This window comes from Enoplosus armatus, chromosome 9, assembly GCF_043641665.1.
Source record: "Enoplosus armatus isolate fEnoArm2 chromosome 9, fEnoArm2.hap1, whole genome shotgun sequence".
NCBI classification, from domain to species: domain Eukaryota; kingdom Metazoa; phylum Chordata; class Actinopteri; order Centrarchiformes; family Enoplosidae; genus Enoplosus; species Enoplosus armatus.
Genome location: NC_092188.1, coordinates 3,913,217 through 3,927,826, shown reverse-complemented (window position 1 = coordinate 3,927,826; position 14,610 = coordinate 3,913,217). Strand labels below are relative to the sequence as shown.

Here is a 14,610-nt window from a genome sequence, read left to right as displayed (position 1 = left end):
TACATTTGTTCAAAGCTGAATACAGAGAAATGACATCAATATGTTGAATGTGTGAAAAGGATAATGAGCTCTTGATTTGGCAGGAAATGAAATGAGAGGGAAATAAAGGGGAGCGCGTTGCCCTACTTCCTCTTTCGGCCACAAGAGGGCAGCGTGACATCATGCTGGTGAGAGGAGACTACAGAGTCTTGCACATTTAACTTTGATTTGTGGAAGAGAAACGAGTCCCTGCAGTAATATTAACGTCTCCTTTCACTTTATTCATCTCTCTGAGTCTGCTGCTGTAGAGTTAGAGTTAGTCTGTGCTTTCCGCTGCAGCTTTAACAAATCTACATTACATTTAAATGAACCAATGGAAACCTGTTTAACTACACAGCTACATAAACACATCGACATACCCACGGGGATGTGACAACACGATGACATTACATCCTCGTATGAATGAACAATGTGATGTACTTGTAGTAAATTTCCTCAGGCTAATGCTCCTGATGACAGCAGGGATACTATGCTATGCTAATATGCTAATATATTCTGTTTACACCTCCTGTTTAAAAGAGACCCGATACTGATGTTTTTGCACACGAGACACATATAAGGTATATTTTATAATGTGTAAACTGTGAAATATAATAATGTGAGGTCACATTCGTATGTAGATGTAAATATAAATTAGTTGAGTGTAACTTTTATCTGATCTTTAAATTTTGGGAAAAAATTATTTGTTTATAATAACACACTGTATAATAAGTAGTTTTACTGCTGATATATAAAGTACATTTTGCTGTACTGTTACTTAAAGCAGAAATACACAATGCTTGTAATGGAGTATTTTGTACTTTGTGTATTTCTGCTTTTACTTAAAGGAATAGTTTGACATGTGGGAAACACTTGTTTTCCTGCTGAGAGTTAGATGAGAATACTGATGTCACAGTTAGCTTAGCTTAGCATAATGACTGGACACCTTTAGAGGTGTTTACAGTTGTATTTTTAAGCTTTGGACAGACTTCATGCTAAGCTAAGCTAAACGTCTCCTGGCAACAGCTTCATATTTAACATCCAAACATGAGAGTGGTAAATATACACACTTGTAAATATACTACAGACAGTTATTATTATTCCTTCCTGGTTTACCTCCAATTATGATGACACTTTTATACGTACAATGTGCACATATGTGGCTTTTTTAAGCATAAATCAAAGAGTTCTGGTGTGAACAGATTAATCAGATATGGTTCACTTTTAAAAGAAGGTGTACACAGATGGTTAAAACAGGTCCTGTGGTATGAACATAGCTTTTTATCTAAACAGGGGTGAAATCATCCATCTATGTGGTCTACACGCTCTGAAAACAACTAAAACAGTTATTCCTGGATGGTTTGTCCTCACCTGCACCAGCACCTTCACTCAGCTAATCAGGCAGGACATGTGACACTTTTGAGAGAGGTCACAGGGAAAGGTCAAGGACTCTGCAGGTACTTATACTGGAGGGTGTGTTGGAAAGAGAGGGAGGGGGGTGAACCCTCCACATCCTCATTAGCTGCTGCTGGGGCTTTGAGCCAGCTCTTGGCAATCGGGACAGGTGTAAATCATCTCATGTGCATTTTGGCCCATCCAGACCGCCGTCCCATTGGCGTCAGACTCTTGGGCCTTAAGAGAGCGATGCACCTTGGCACAGTAGCTGCTGCTCTCACAAGAGGACGGCATGAAGGAAGCAAAAAGGAAATAAACGGTGATGTGAGGGCGGCTGGACGACATGGAAGGAGCTTTAACTCAAAGTGGGAGGGAGGAGGGGGCGGGGCGGAAATATGAGGTTTGGTTTCATGAATGAGGATAATGATAAATAGGGGAGATTAAACTGGTCAACTCACCAAGCTAGGTATATCATAGACACTATGAATATGAGGAGCACAAAGGCTCCGGCTGCTACACCATACACCCACATCTTCAGCTTCCCATCTGTGGAGGAGGAGGCTCTTCAGTTTGTCTGTTTACACTTCAACACGCCACAGAATGACTTGCTGCAATGACTGCAGCAAGTCATTCTGTGAAAGCTTCAGAAAACTTTTAACACATTGTTCCAATAGCTTCGTCTCTTTTCCCAGTAACGCTTTCGATGTCTGAGTCAGGTACCGATAAAATACTTTTATTTTATGGTACTTCAGTGAAGGTACAGTTGAAGAAAAAAAGACTAACAAAGGGAGTAACACCTGCGCATTTTAGAGAAATTACGCATCAGCTGTGTAATGTAACTAAGTACATTTAAGGACTGTACTTAAGTACAGTTTTGACATACTTGTACTTCATTGGAGTATGTACTTTATACTTCTATTCCACTACATATATATGACATTAGTTCCTTTGCAGATTCAGATTATGAATACAAAATATAATCACCTGATAAATTATAATGTGTTTTTATGGATTAAGCTACCCAGCAGTACATGAAGTACTTAAAATTATTATCCAACAATATAATATGTATTATTCTGAAATAGGCCCTCCTGCATGATGAGTACGTTTACCTTTGGTACTTTAAATATATTCTAATGCTTACACTTTTGTATTACTGGTCCGGGTTCTCCTCTATAACACCTACAGTGTCTGAACAAAGGGCCAATGCATTTCTTTTTTATTATACTTCCTCCATTATTATGAGGAACTGCTACATAAGTACACAGTCTTTACGAAAACACTTTTCTTAGCGGAGGAACAGGTAAGTACTTCACCGGTACCTGATTCATACAATGACATGACATTGTAAATTGCAGGCTGTAATATAAGTCTTACCTTCATCTTTCTCAAAAAACATCTTTTAGCTCTTACTGTAATGAAGTATAATAGCACCAAGTGTGCTGCAAACATTTGGAAGACAAACGATACAAGGGTTACTGCATTTGACGGCGTGTGAATGTGGAAGTGGCTGCTCCTGACAGACGCTCACTCAAGCTGTTCTGCACTCTTGCGTCCTAAATGTTTCTGTTGCTGTCATGCACCATCAGTCGCTACGCTCTGTGCAGATGCAGTTCTCAAATGTTAATGTAGCGGCAGTTTACTTTAGGTAGCAAGGTTCATAGATGCATCAGAGCAGACTGGAACAGGCTGAAAACATGTCAGATGCATCTTTGATTTCAATGTGTCATGTCTTATTTCACGCACAGCTGCAAGTACAAATATGTTGAACCTAATGTTAATTGGACCCTGTCAACGCTAAGTCTGCCAAACACAAACTGAAAGTTAAGTACACTCTGCTGTTGTCATGTGAAAACCTCTCAGCTTTATGTCTTAACTTCACCTCAAGGATTACATGGTGCTCTGCAGGCAAACGCCGGCTCTCTAAAACCTTCTCCCTTTAGATGAACTTAAAAAGACACAGTGGGCACTCGAGGAAAAGGCTGTTTTTCTTATCCAGTAGTGCAAGTGGAAATATTTGAAATAGTCACTGGCTTTCACATACATAAACAGCCCTTCACGTCATGATCGCAAGTGGGAGCTTTAGAAATAATGCGAGATGATTTTCTGACCTTTATCTTGACAGGTTGACCTTTTGTCTACAAGTAATTGCACATTTGCAGTAAATATACGCCCTATTTACAGTCATCATTGGCTGGATGTGTTTTATTTCTGCTTTTTGTTGCTGTAACAGATTAATTATACTGTCAAAGTAACATTTCCCAAGAATACAAACCAGCCACGTCTACATCCTCCTGACTTCCTCCGCAGTTCTGACTCCGGAGCATTTTTGTGTGGTGGTTTTTATAATTATGACTTGACAACTGGAAAATAGGAGCTTGTGAAGAGTACATTAAGGGAGGGTTAGTTCCCTAAAACATGACAGTTAAGAGATTAAAGGTTTTCACTTGACAGCAACAAAACACGTCTTTACAACTGGATGTATTTTTTTTAATTTGAGCACTGTGAAGTGAAGACACGCTGTGGATGTGAACTAAAGTGCGTCATGTGGTCTGACCTGGTCCGTAGGGCTGCAGGTACCAGGTCCGCCCAGTGCGTCCGGGCAGGATGGTGGTGGGCAGGGTGGGGTTAATGGCACGACTGGTCTTGACATCCCCTTTCTTGTCCCCTGCTGTGGGGATCTCCAGGATCGGGATGGGGGCGCACTGGTCCAGCTGCCCAGTGGGAGACAGCACCTCTGTGAATCCCTCCTCGCACATGCAGATACCATCCTGCAGGGGGCAGCGCAGATTCGTGTTTGGTTACAGCATGGAAGTGAATTCATCTAGGGTTTTTTTTTCTTGAAGAGGCCCTGGATGTTGGTATTGTAGGGTCGCCGACCTGTGACAGTTTGGTCACAAGTTCAAAGCCGTGCGTGCTGTCTCTGTCTCATTCATTCAATCTCGATAAAAGCATCCGCTTCCAGAAAAAACTCTTTCAGAGCATGTTTGTGAACTGCATTCATTAAACAGAGAGCTGTTATTTAGTCTACCCTCATTGATATAAATGGGGTGGACAAAATAGTAGAAACACCTGCCAGTATAACGCAATACGACCACAAACTGCAGCCTCCAAAGTGAACATAAGGGTGCCTCTCTAAAAACCTTCCTGAAGCAGGACTGTTGTATCAGACTGCATTAGTTTTAGCTACAGTACATGTACCAAATAAACTAGATGTATTGTGCTGGTTCGGGGATTGAACCAGTGACCTCAGAAGTCCTAAACCCTGCTTGTCATCAGATCATTCTGACCCGCTTATTCTGTGGTTATTAAGTCTGTTGGCTCTACCAACAATACAGCTGATAACCAGCCTTTATTGCTTGGTTCAAATTTGTTTTTAGAAAAATATACAAGCTATAAAAATGGATAAACTTCGAGTCGATTCACCAGCTGCCGTATCGTAGACTTATTTTGCTGATTTTGATGCAGCACAGTTGAGTGACATTACAGAAGAATTGGTTTTACATCTTCATGTTGCCTTCATTTCATTCCCTCCTGCATTCAAATTCAATTCTGGCAGCAGTGCGTCACACTGAGTACAGAGACTGTCATTCATCCAGAGCACCTGTGCTTTCAGGCTCATGTCTCTTTATTGTTTTTACTCTGTTTACCCTGTTTTTATTGTGCATCTTTGTCTGTAAACCAAATTTCTCTCTATGAGGGTTTCTCTTTATTTACGGTTGAATTGATGACATGAGGACAAAGAGCTGCTCACCTCACTGCAGAAAGACTTTGGCATGAGACAGGGCGGATCACAGGAGCTGTTGTCCACTGGAGGGTTCATAGCAGGACAACCTCCTGCGGGCGAAAAGACAATAGAATCAAAGAGAGGACATGGTGTTTTCAAAGGAAAACATTGAACATCACCTGTGTGAGCTGGTAGACAGACTGCTCCCTGCTGTTGAGTACGAGTGTTACTTCCTCAAGTAAGAAACTAAGTTATCAGTTTTCTTACAGACATTCAAAAGGCAGCTATAAGTCAATATAGCTGAAATGTTTAATTAAAAAACTCTTTTAGGTGAGCGACCACATGTTCATGTGTTATGCAGGTATGAATAGCTGTATAGGCTGCCATCGCCCACCACCTTCGCTTCTTATAGACATAAGTCCCTGTTTTTTAGTTGTTTTTTTTAGAAGAGTGTGTTATATTTCTGACATATTTTGTGTAAATTTTATCCTCCTACATAAAACTGCCACTCACTGATGGAGACTTTACTGAGCTTCACTTTCAAGAGAAATTCAGCTAAACTACTTTGAGAGAGAGTTTCCCCAAATGTTTTGACCCTGTAAAATAAACCATGGTCTACTTGAAACCCCTCGTCACCAGTTATATGCCCCCCCACCCCCACCCAAGCTTTGGTTCCAGACTCTCAAATGTGAATATTTGGGAGGTTCCTTAGTCTTTTATGATATTAAACTGAATATCTTGGGTTATTGGTTATTGTTGTTAGTGTCACCTGAAAAGGTAAAATCATCCGGTAATTCAAAAAGGGTCAAATCTATTTAAACGTAATTTTATTTTGCAAAAAAATGTTTTTCATTTTCCAACTTTTTAATCATCTTGAGATGCACCAGATTTATTCTGTGACCCCCTGAGGGACTCCCGACATCAGATTGAGAACCACCGGTGTATGGCCTACATGGAAAATTAGTGTTTTCGTTCTCATCATATACTTTAAGTAAGCTGTACTATAATGCACCCTCCATTGTAAGACTCAGAGTTCCTTACCGGTGACATTGAGTCCATCTGAGCGCTGACACCAGATAAGCGGGCGGGTGGAGTTTATGCTGCTGAGCCATTTGTACTCGTAACATTCGCCCCCTGAGAACAAAATAAAAAACAATCAACATCTATAAAGACTGTACAGCCAGGGAGTCTGCAGTGAAGACCATTAATCATATGAGTGACAGATTAATAAAGCAGCTGCTAAGTTATGGTTGTATAATAGGCTGCTGTCATATAGTATCACTATCAGTGTGTCTTCACACAGGGGTCCAGTTCAATATTTTAATCTTCAGTAAGAGCTTTTGCTTAATGACTTTCTATCAATGCTATTATGACTTTATCAATATCTCCATCAGTGCAGTAAATGACCATATTTCCCAATGGAGTCCTGTGTAACCAATCATCAGTCCAGCCCATTCGGCTAGCGTAAATGAACAATTTAACCTTGAACAAAGGAAAGATCTATTCTCCACAGGCCTGGGTACAGTATCACTGCTGCAGTCGATGGCACAGCTCTATCTGCAGCTTTCACGGGACGATTTGTCTGCGGCTGGGACAACTTCACCCTTTATGTTCCTCACTTTTCTAATTTCTTCCCTTTTTTTTTTCTTTCTTGCTGTGGTACAGTTGAGGCCGTTTTTCAAATGTGTCAAGTGTGTCGGTGAATCACTCACTACAGTCGCCACTTCCCACCATCTTTACGAGCCGATTGGAGTTTTACTACGAGAGAAACATTTCCCAGAGGAAGAGCCACTCTGATAGCAGAAATAATGGAAGTAGTTGTGTTAGCCCACCAAAAAAAAATCACAGGTTTTTGAAACGTAGCAGAGGAGATTTTCAAGCCTATTAACTTAAAAAAGATTAATTATAACCACACTGTTACAAATGGACTGCACTTATATAGCACTTTTACACCAACATGGTTTACAGTGTGGCTATCACACACACTTTTCACTTATCCAGCGAAACACATCTGCTACAGGAATCACCCAAAATGCAGATATTCATGAACATCTGCATGTTAACATCACCATTGTAAGCACGTTAGCTTGCTGATGTTAGCATTTAGCTCAAAGCAGCCCTGTGCCTAATGCTGTAGATAGTCTTGTTGTTTCTTTGGACCCTCACCTTGACTTGATAAAGTGTGCGTTCAGATCACCTACGGACTGAAGAAAAGCTGCGTGCAGAACTGATCATATTTGTAATGTTCCAAACTTTGTATATAGCCAATAGCAATAGCCCTGTGTTTTATTTCATTTAAAGGACCAGTGTGTAGGAGTTAGTGGCATCTAGCTGATAACCCCTCCGCTCACCCTCCCTTTACAAGTGCTGGGCTACTGTAGAAACATGGCGGTGCAACATGGCCGGCTCGGTGGAAGAGGACCTGCCACCTCTGTAGATAAAAGCCTCATTCAAAGCTAACAAAAACACAACGATTCTTATTTTCAGGCGATATATGTTGAATATTATGTTACATTTCTGCCAATAGATCATCCTACATCCTACACGGTGGTCCTTTAACTGATTAGTAGAATAAGTGTCAATGTGTGATGCTGAACTTGCGTCATATTGAAGGCTTCATCTTAACTTTAGTTTTGCTTTTTGTTACGATGTTAACTGATGGTGGTAGCCAGTCTTAGCTGGTGAAAAACACGACGCATTCTCAACGTTCAATCACAGACACACACATCACATGTACTCCTGAGAACAGACACATTGGTTTACCTTTACGACCCATGGGGCACGCAAAAAAGGAAACATGGGGAGAAAGATCCCCCGTCTGGGAATCAAAGCAGCCTTCACCATTCGACTACGGGGCGCCCCCACAAAAGTCATCTTTAATGCAACTATTTGATCTATCTCCCTCCGTCCCTGGCCTCCCTTTCTCTGTTACCGCCCTCCACCTTCCCCTCCCTCCACTCCCTCTTCCTTCTCCGCCTTCACTGGTCTTGGCTGGGCTACTCCGCCCCCCTGCGCTTCGAGTGATGCTGTGAAACCAGGTCAGGCTAGTGAAGACTGCTGTGGGGCTGTGTACGGTAGCCAGGGAAGGAGGAGAGGAGGAGTGGGAGGCGATGGCGGGGGGGGTGGGGGGGTGGCTGCTCTACAGACAGAGCTGATGGCCACTGTATATGTTGAGCTTTGGTGGTGGTGGTGGTGGTGATTCAAAGCCCACACAGCACATAATGGGTGATTAACGCGCCTGGGGAGCCGCAGATATCACAACAGTAAATGAGCGTGGGGGTTTCCTCCATGTGGAGATCTGACTCAAGAAATCCCATCTGGGAAAGCGCCAATTGACCCAGTGTGCAGAGAGAAAAACAAAGGGATAGACGTAGTTTTCACTTTTCAGTCATGTTTGGGGCCGGGTACCCCCCTCTCTGATTTAGCATATACACAGCTCAGTCCCCAATCCCTTCTCCACAAACACAAGATCTTCTTTGTGGGTTTCTTCTGGTGTTCCAGTTTCCTTTGACGATCCAACATGCATGTTCAGAAGCATCGAAGACTAAACAGCCTGCAGGTATGACCCTGGATGTAAGTGTGTTTCTGTGTTAGCCGTCTGATGCATTGACAAGCTCTCCATCGTGTTTCCCCGCCTCCCACCCAAGCTGAGACTAACTCCAGTTCTCTGTGATCATGTCTTTTAGGAATATGAGGATAAAGTAAATGGATAAATTAAATCACCATCAAAGTTTGGAGCTCACCTGTGCAGGACTGAGACTCCCAAGCCTGGTCAGGACAGAGCTGCAGGTTTTCAGGCTCCTGGGCCAGCACGGCTCTCGAACGAACCTGAACCGAACCAAAGTCCACGCCGGCTCCTTTGACGCAGATGCTCACACATGAGCTCCAGTCTGACCACTCCATCAGGTAGCATTCACCTGCAGGGCAAAGAGACAACGTATATAATTGGGACTATAAATGTATTTTTGGTGAAAGAGCTTTTACTGGATATGTGCGGTTATCTTTTTATTTTTATAGACTGAACATAAACAAATAGTTACAGCCCTATTTAACAGCACTCTTAATATGGCGTTTAAATTATTCTACTCACATTTTGTTTTATATCGTCGCCTAAGCTGATGAAAATGCAAAAATGGAAAAACGAAAAGATAATTTACACAAAACTGAGTCTTGAACCCTGAGAAGTCTGAAGCCTTTACCTCCACACCACAGAGCCAGGTGTGTTACTAGGTACTGTACGCAATCAGTTAGTAGCACAACAACCAACCTTACATATCCAGCTTGGTCTAAATAAAGTAGGTAGAAATTAAATCCTTACAAATTGAACTACATCTCTTCACTGACACCTGTTCAATGTGTTAAAGTTGTTAAATAACTGGCCTTGAACCATATCACAAATCTTTTAATTTCCTGTCAGCTGGTGTGCAGCCTCAGATCCTCAGGCAGGCCTTTCAGGCAGGTTTTGGCCATCGCTTTGCTGAAGCTTTGGAAAGACCAGCCTGAGGAGCCTCGGCTGACGGAATCAGGATTATCACAGGATCACATCTAGATTTACTAGATTAGAAGTATTTTATTTCATGTTCACTATTCATTTGCTTATATTCTCCACATCTTGTTGAACCACATTGTTCTGTACTTTACTCATTTTCATTTCTTTCATTTGACTTTTAAAGAACTGTTTCAGCTATGCAACAATATCTGCCCTGCAGTCCTGGTGGAAATCAGATCTTCAGATTTGGCAGAGCTAAAGCAATGTTTTACCTATTTATCTATGGATGAGAAGAGTTTGATCTGGGCGAGATGTTAAGGCATGCAGCAGTCATACAGAATATGTATTTACATATCGTATCACGATGGTTGAGATGCTTTGAAGAGTTTCAGGAGGAGGGAGGTGTAAGTTCGAGATACGGAGCGGGTTGGTTTTGATCACAGCTGACAACTGCAGCCCATCAAGCAGCAGGGGAAATAGAACATGGGTCAAGGGTGGCAGTGCATGAAAGTGTGTGTGTGTTAGTGTATGTGCATGTGTGGATGCAACCTGCCAGAATTCCCAAGCTGTTCCCGGTGCTGCACAAACAGCCCTTGAATTTCCTCCAAAATCACACTACAGTACCTCCCTGCACAGAAAACAGTCTGTGGTTTTGATTGCCGTTTGATACTTCACTGCTCCTGCAGTTTGGCAAAAGGGGTTGGACTGACTTGTTATCTAGGGCAGCGTTTCTCAGTGTTTTCCATCTCGGGGACCAGCAGACATCTGATGAGGGTTTTTTTTCCCCCTCCAAAATGAGAAATCCGCCAGTGGAAACACATGCCACAAGCTCTTAGAATATGAAATGAATTCAAACCGTGGTACTTCTCAACGAGTCGTGGGTTGAGAAAAGGGTAACACTTTTTTTCCTCCTCTATATTTTAGAGAGATTGAATGACGAACGATCAATGATGAACCAAAATAGAAACGTAACACTTTGGAAATGAACTCCACATTTGTGTTTTGTCTTTTGGCAGAAGCAAGTAACAATAATTCTCCCTTCAGGGACCGTTGACACTGAAAATAAAAGATTTATACTGAAGCTGCACTGTGTGAAAATGCGTCCTTCTTATCAGCCTGAATCAGAAATTGGGGGTTCAGTTTCCCATCTTTTGTTATTGAAATGTTGTAGATTTGCCCTATTTACCCAAATGAAATTCTGATGTTCACTTCTCTGTGTGCAGCACAATATTGAGGGTGCAGCGTGAGAATATAAAGACCATTGCTGAGGTTGCGGGAGGGGCAGCAAAGCCTTGGAGCTCCAGACCTGATGGACAGAGTCCAGCAGCTGTTGGGCAAAGCTCACCTGTCTGTCTCCTCCTGCTTTACACTGCAAAGCAACATCAAACTCAGTGGCTGACAAGCCTCCGTCACAAAACCTGACAACAACTCATCAGATCCAACCTTTGAAGCGATAATCCCCACCTCTGTGAGGTTCTCTCTCTCTCTGTTTGTTCAGTGGGGGTTGGAGGTTGACATCCTTGATGCTAAGCTGATATTGTGCTGTTTTGCACTGCAGGGCTGAGACATCACCTGTTAATTAAAGTGAGGTCAACAGGCAACTGTGATGTCTTTTGAGTCATATTTTGTATTGCTGAAGGCCTCAGTAGACACAATGGTTACCGCTGCTGATGCTAAACACCCACTTCTTCGACTTATTCCAAAGAAAATGAAGTGCTTTCACCGCTGCTCAAGAGGATTTGTCAACGTTAGGAGCAACAATACCCAAAACTGGCTTTAAAAAAAATCGAAGACTATTTCATAAGCCCCCCCGCAGATTTTTCTTGTCTTTTATTTGAGAGAAATCACATCATTTTCAAGTAAGGTTGCAAAAATCTGAGCATAAAATGATGTTTTTTATCAAACACATTAGCTATAAATGAATGTCATTTAGCACTCTGATTTACCACGGCACATGAAAATGTCTCCTCTTAAACCTGAAATAAAGGTTGACCTGGAGCTCAGTGTCAAGAGAGGTGGACAATTCATTATTTTTGGATAAAGCTTGTCCAGGAATACAATCTCAAGTAGCATTGTGGAGCAGTATGTGAGGCAGTGCAAACCGAAAAGTACGTGTAGTTGAAATTCTTTGTTATAAAAACACTAGTTTGTCTTCAATCTGCCGCTCTAGGAGAAAACAACCTCATCAGTGGCCAGCAGGTCATTTGAGTTTGAGACCCCCCCCCCCCCGGCCTACATTCTCAAATAAAAGCTGTTATTCAAATAATGAGTTTCGTGGCCGGTGTGACCAAATAAATGACCTCGGATATTAACCAGCACTGTCATGGCTCACACGGTAAATTCAGGATAAAGTACATTTCCACACCACTAATTCCATCATTACGACAACATATTGAAGGTAATCACTGAAATGAGTTCAGAGTTTCTCTTTTCAACAGAAATAATGTTCTCGTTCACTTATTAATTCCAATTGCTTCTACTTTGACATTTTTTGCTCGATGTTAAGCTACTGACAGGAGCTTACTACAGGTCGTTAAGTATGATATACTATAGTGTTGTACTGATGGAGTGAGTGCTGTGGAAATGTATGTCATCTTGAATTTACCAAGACAAAGCATGTAAACATGTAAAATCTGAGTTGCATTAACACCAAACAGCATCAACAAATCAGATAAAGGGAGAAGTCTTACTAAAATATGACAAAATGTACTTATAAGAGCAGGGAAAGTTAGGAATTAAAGCCTGGTTATCTCTGTAGAATTTAAGCTGAATCACAGTCATGTTATATTAATCAGTGACACTGAGCAGCAAAAAATGTACTCGTATGGAAACGTTGAAGATAGCGACTTTAAAAGTGGGAAGCAGCGAGCTCAGCGGTCTCCTGAGTGTAAGAGTGATGTTTTTGAAGGTGGAGCTGGTGTGTGAAGGCGGCCGTGAAGGATGGAGGGAGATACACTTCTGATTTTAAGATTTTTACTTTACGTGGAGAAAGTAGAAATTACATTAGACTCAAACTTCCTGACGGGTTGGTTACTTTGCTAACCAGACGGCAATAAACCACACATGGACTTACAGTAATTAAATGAAACTATTCATCTGTGTAACTGTATAATGTTTCACAGGTTTTGCTTTGCATGGTCGTATATCTTGTAAGTCACAACAGATGTCCAGCTCAGCATAAAGACGGAGGGCGAGACCCAATCACTCACTGAAATAAAAAAAGGCATCCTGTGCAGGTCGATTGTGTACCGACACTGCCAGGTTTGAGGGTTTGAAACCCGCTGGGGCTACCCATGCTGAAAATGTGTGCACACATGGCACACTAACAAGCTTTGGGTGGAAGCATCAACCAAATGGCACACGGCAGCAGTCTTGTTTTAGGTTTTAGTTCTACACCTCACCCGAGTCTGCTAAAGAGCTATGGATGTATAGTCTAGATGTGGCACTGACACGCAAGGATTTAATAAACTAAGTGCAACCTGGAAGTACAACTGAGTGTTGAAGCAGAGTACATGGACACGTGTTTGGTATCTGAGGTGTTTAGAGGGTGACTTTTTTAAATCGCCTTTCAAAAAGTAAAAACAACGTATGGAATGCACTAAACAGTGTGTGTTTTAACCTGCTATAACATAAGCTGCAATTAGTTAGCATGTCCAGCTAACTAGCATCGCATCAAATACCCATTGTGTGGAAACTGGTCCTGAATGTGGGGCTGGTTGATATGGCCAAAAATATTACCAGGAAAAAGTATTCCACATCAGGTGCAGCAACAGTCAATCCCACCTAAACTTCCTTCTATTTACTTCTCTTTTTAATTTCTTGTAAAATGTCTGACGCTGTATTTCTTACTGTATGTAAATCACTTTGAATTGCCTTTGTGTATGAAATGTGCCACATTAACTGCCTATAATCGACGGTGAAAACACCTCTTCAATTTGTTCTCCTCTTAATCAGCATCACCATTCATATGTGAGGTGAATAAATGCATAAAATCTACACTACTTTGTCATTTACAGCGCAGCAGATTATTATTCAGTGTGGTTCTAGCTCAGCTTGCCATCTCGTCTTTTTTTAAAAGCCCTCAGGTTTTTTGTTATCTCGCCCACACAGATTATTGATTGCACCCCTTTTTCTGTGTTATTTTATCTCTGTCTGTGTGTGTCTGTGCGTGTGTGTCTGTGTGTGTTTTAATCACTTTGCTTCTATGTTTCTTCACTGTACAATTGGAATAAATTGAATTGAAGGGTTCACAGATTACATTTGGATTCGCCTCTCAGTCCATTTCACTGAAAGAGAAGGTGGTCTAAATAGTTTGTCCCTTCCATATCAACCAGAAAATAGTTCCTGACAGCGGTGCCTCCAGCTTGGCGAGGTGCTTCAACAAACACAACTAACAGCGTTGGCGGGTGGGAGGCCTGTGAGGGATCATCTTTTGACCACTGCACCTGTGTTTTACACTCTTCGTGTGAGATTTCTCACTGTGAGGTGAAAAAAAGTGGCTGTCGACTTATATCTCAGCTGCTTCATGGTAAGAAGTGGGGATCTACATCAAGTAAACTGGGAGAAAATGTGAGCCCCAAATCTGCATGTAGAGTACAATGGAGAGTAGAGGGCTCTCTGACTTGCTACTGGCAATGAAATACAGTACCTACCAGTAGATTTAAGTCCCATAAAACGGCGCAGTTAAACAAAGCATCTGCCATAATGTAGTCCATTTATTCTGCCTCCAGGAGAGCTCCTACCTCTGATTGTACAGGTCATGAATAGATACTGAGTGCGATTGGTTAGAGTATTTTTAGTGGCTGCTTTGTGATACAAATCAAACTGCTGACAAGTGTTGACTGTTATGCATTGCAGAGTGACTTCTGTGTTCTGCTGGTTGGACCTGAGAGCTGCTCTGAAATGCAAAATAAGAGTTGTAAGTTGATTATTTCACTTAGACCTTTGTTTAGAGCTCCAAACTTTTGACTTATCTGTATCT

The 14,610-nt window shown here is 41.8% G+C and overlaps 1 protein-coding gene across 1 annotated transcript in view; it reads right to left on the bottom strand.

The window, feature by feature from the left end:
• thsd7ab (thrombospondin, type I, domain containing 7Ab) overlaps nt 1-14,610 on the bottom strand; it is a 124,039-nt gene that overhangs the window by 1,997 nt on the left and 107,432 nt on the right. The window contains exons 24-28 of the mRNA XM_070911829.1: nt 8,884-9,057; nt 6,182-6,274; nt 5,168-5,250; nt 3,971-4,184; nt 1,872-1,959 (exon numbers count right to left, since the gene is read on the bottom strand). Coding sequence (XP_070767930.1) covers nt 1,872-1,959; nt 3,971-4,184; nt 5,168-5,250; nt 6,182-6,274; nt 8,884-9,057 — 652 coding nt within the window. The remainder of the gene's footprint in view (nt 1-1,871; nt 1,960-3,970; nt 4,185-5,167; nt 5,251-6,181; nt 6,275-8,883; nt 9,058-14,610) is intronic.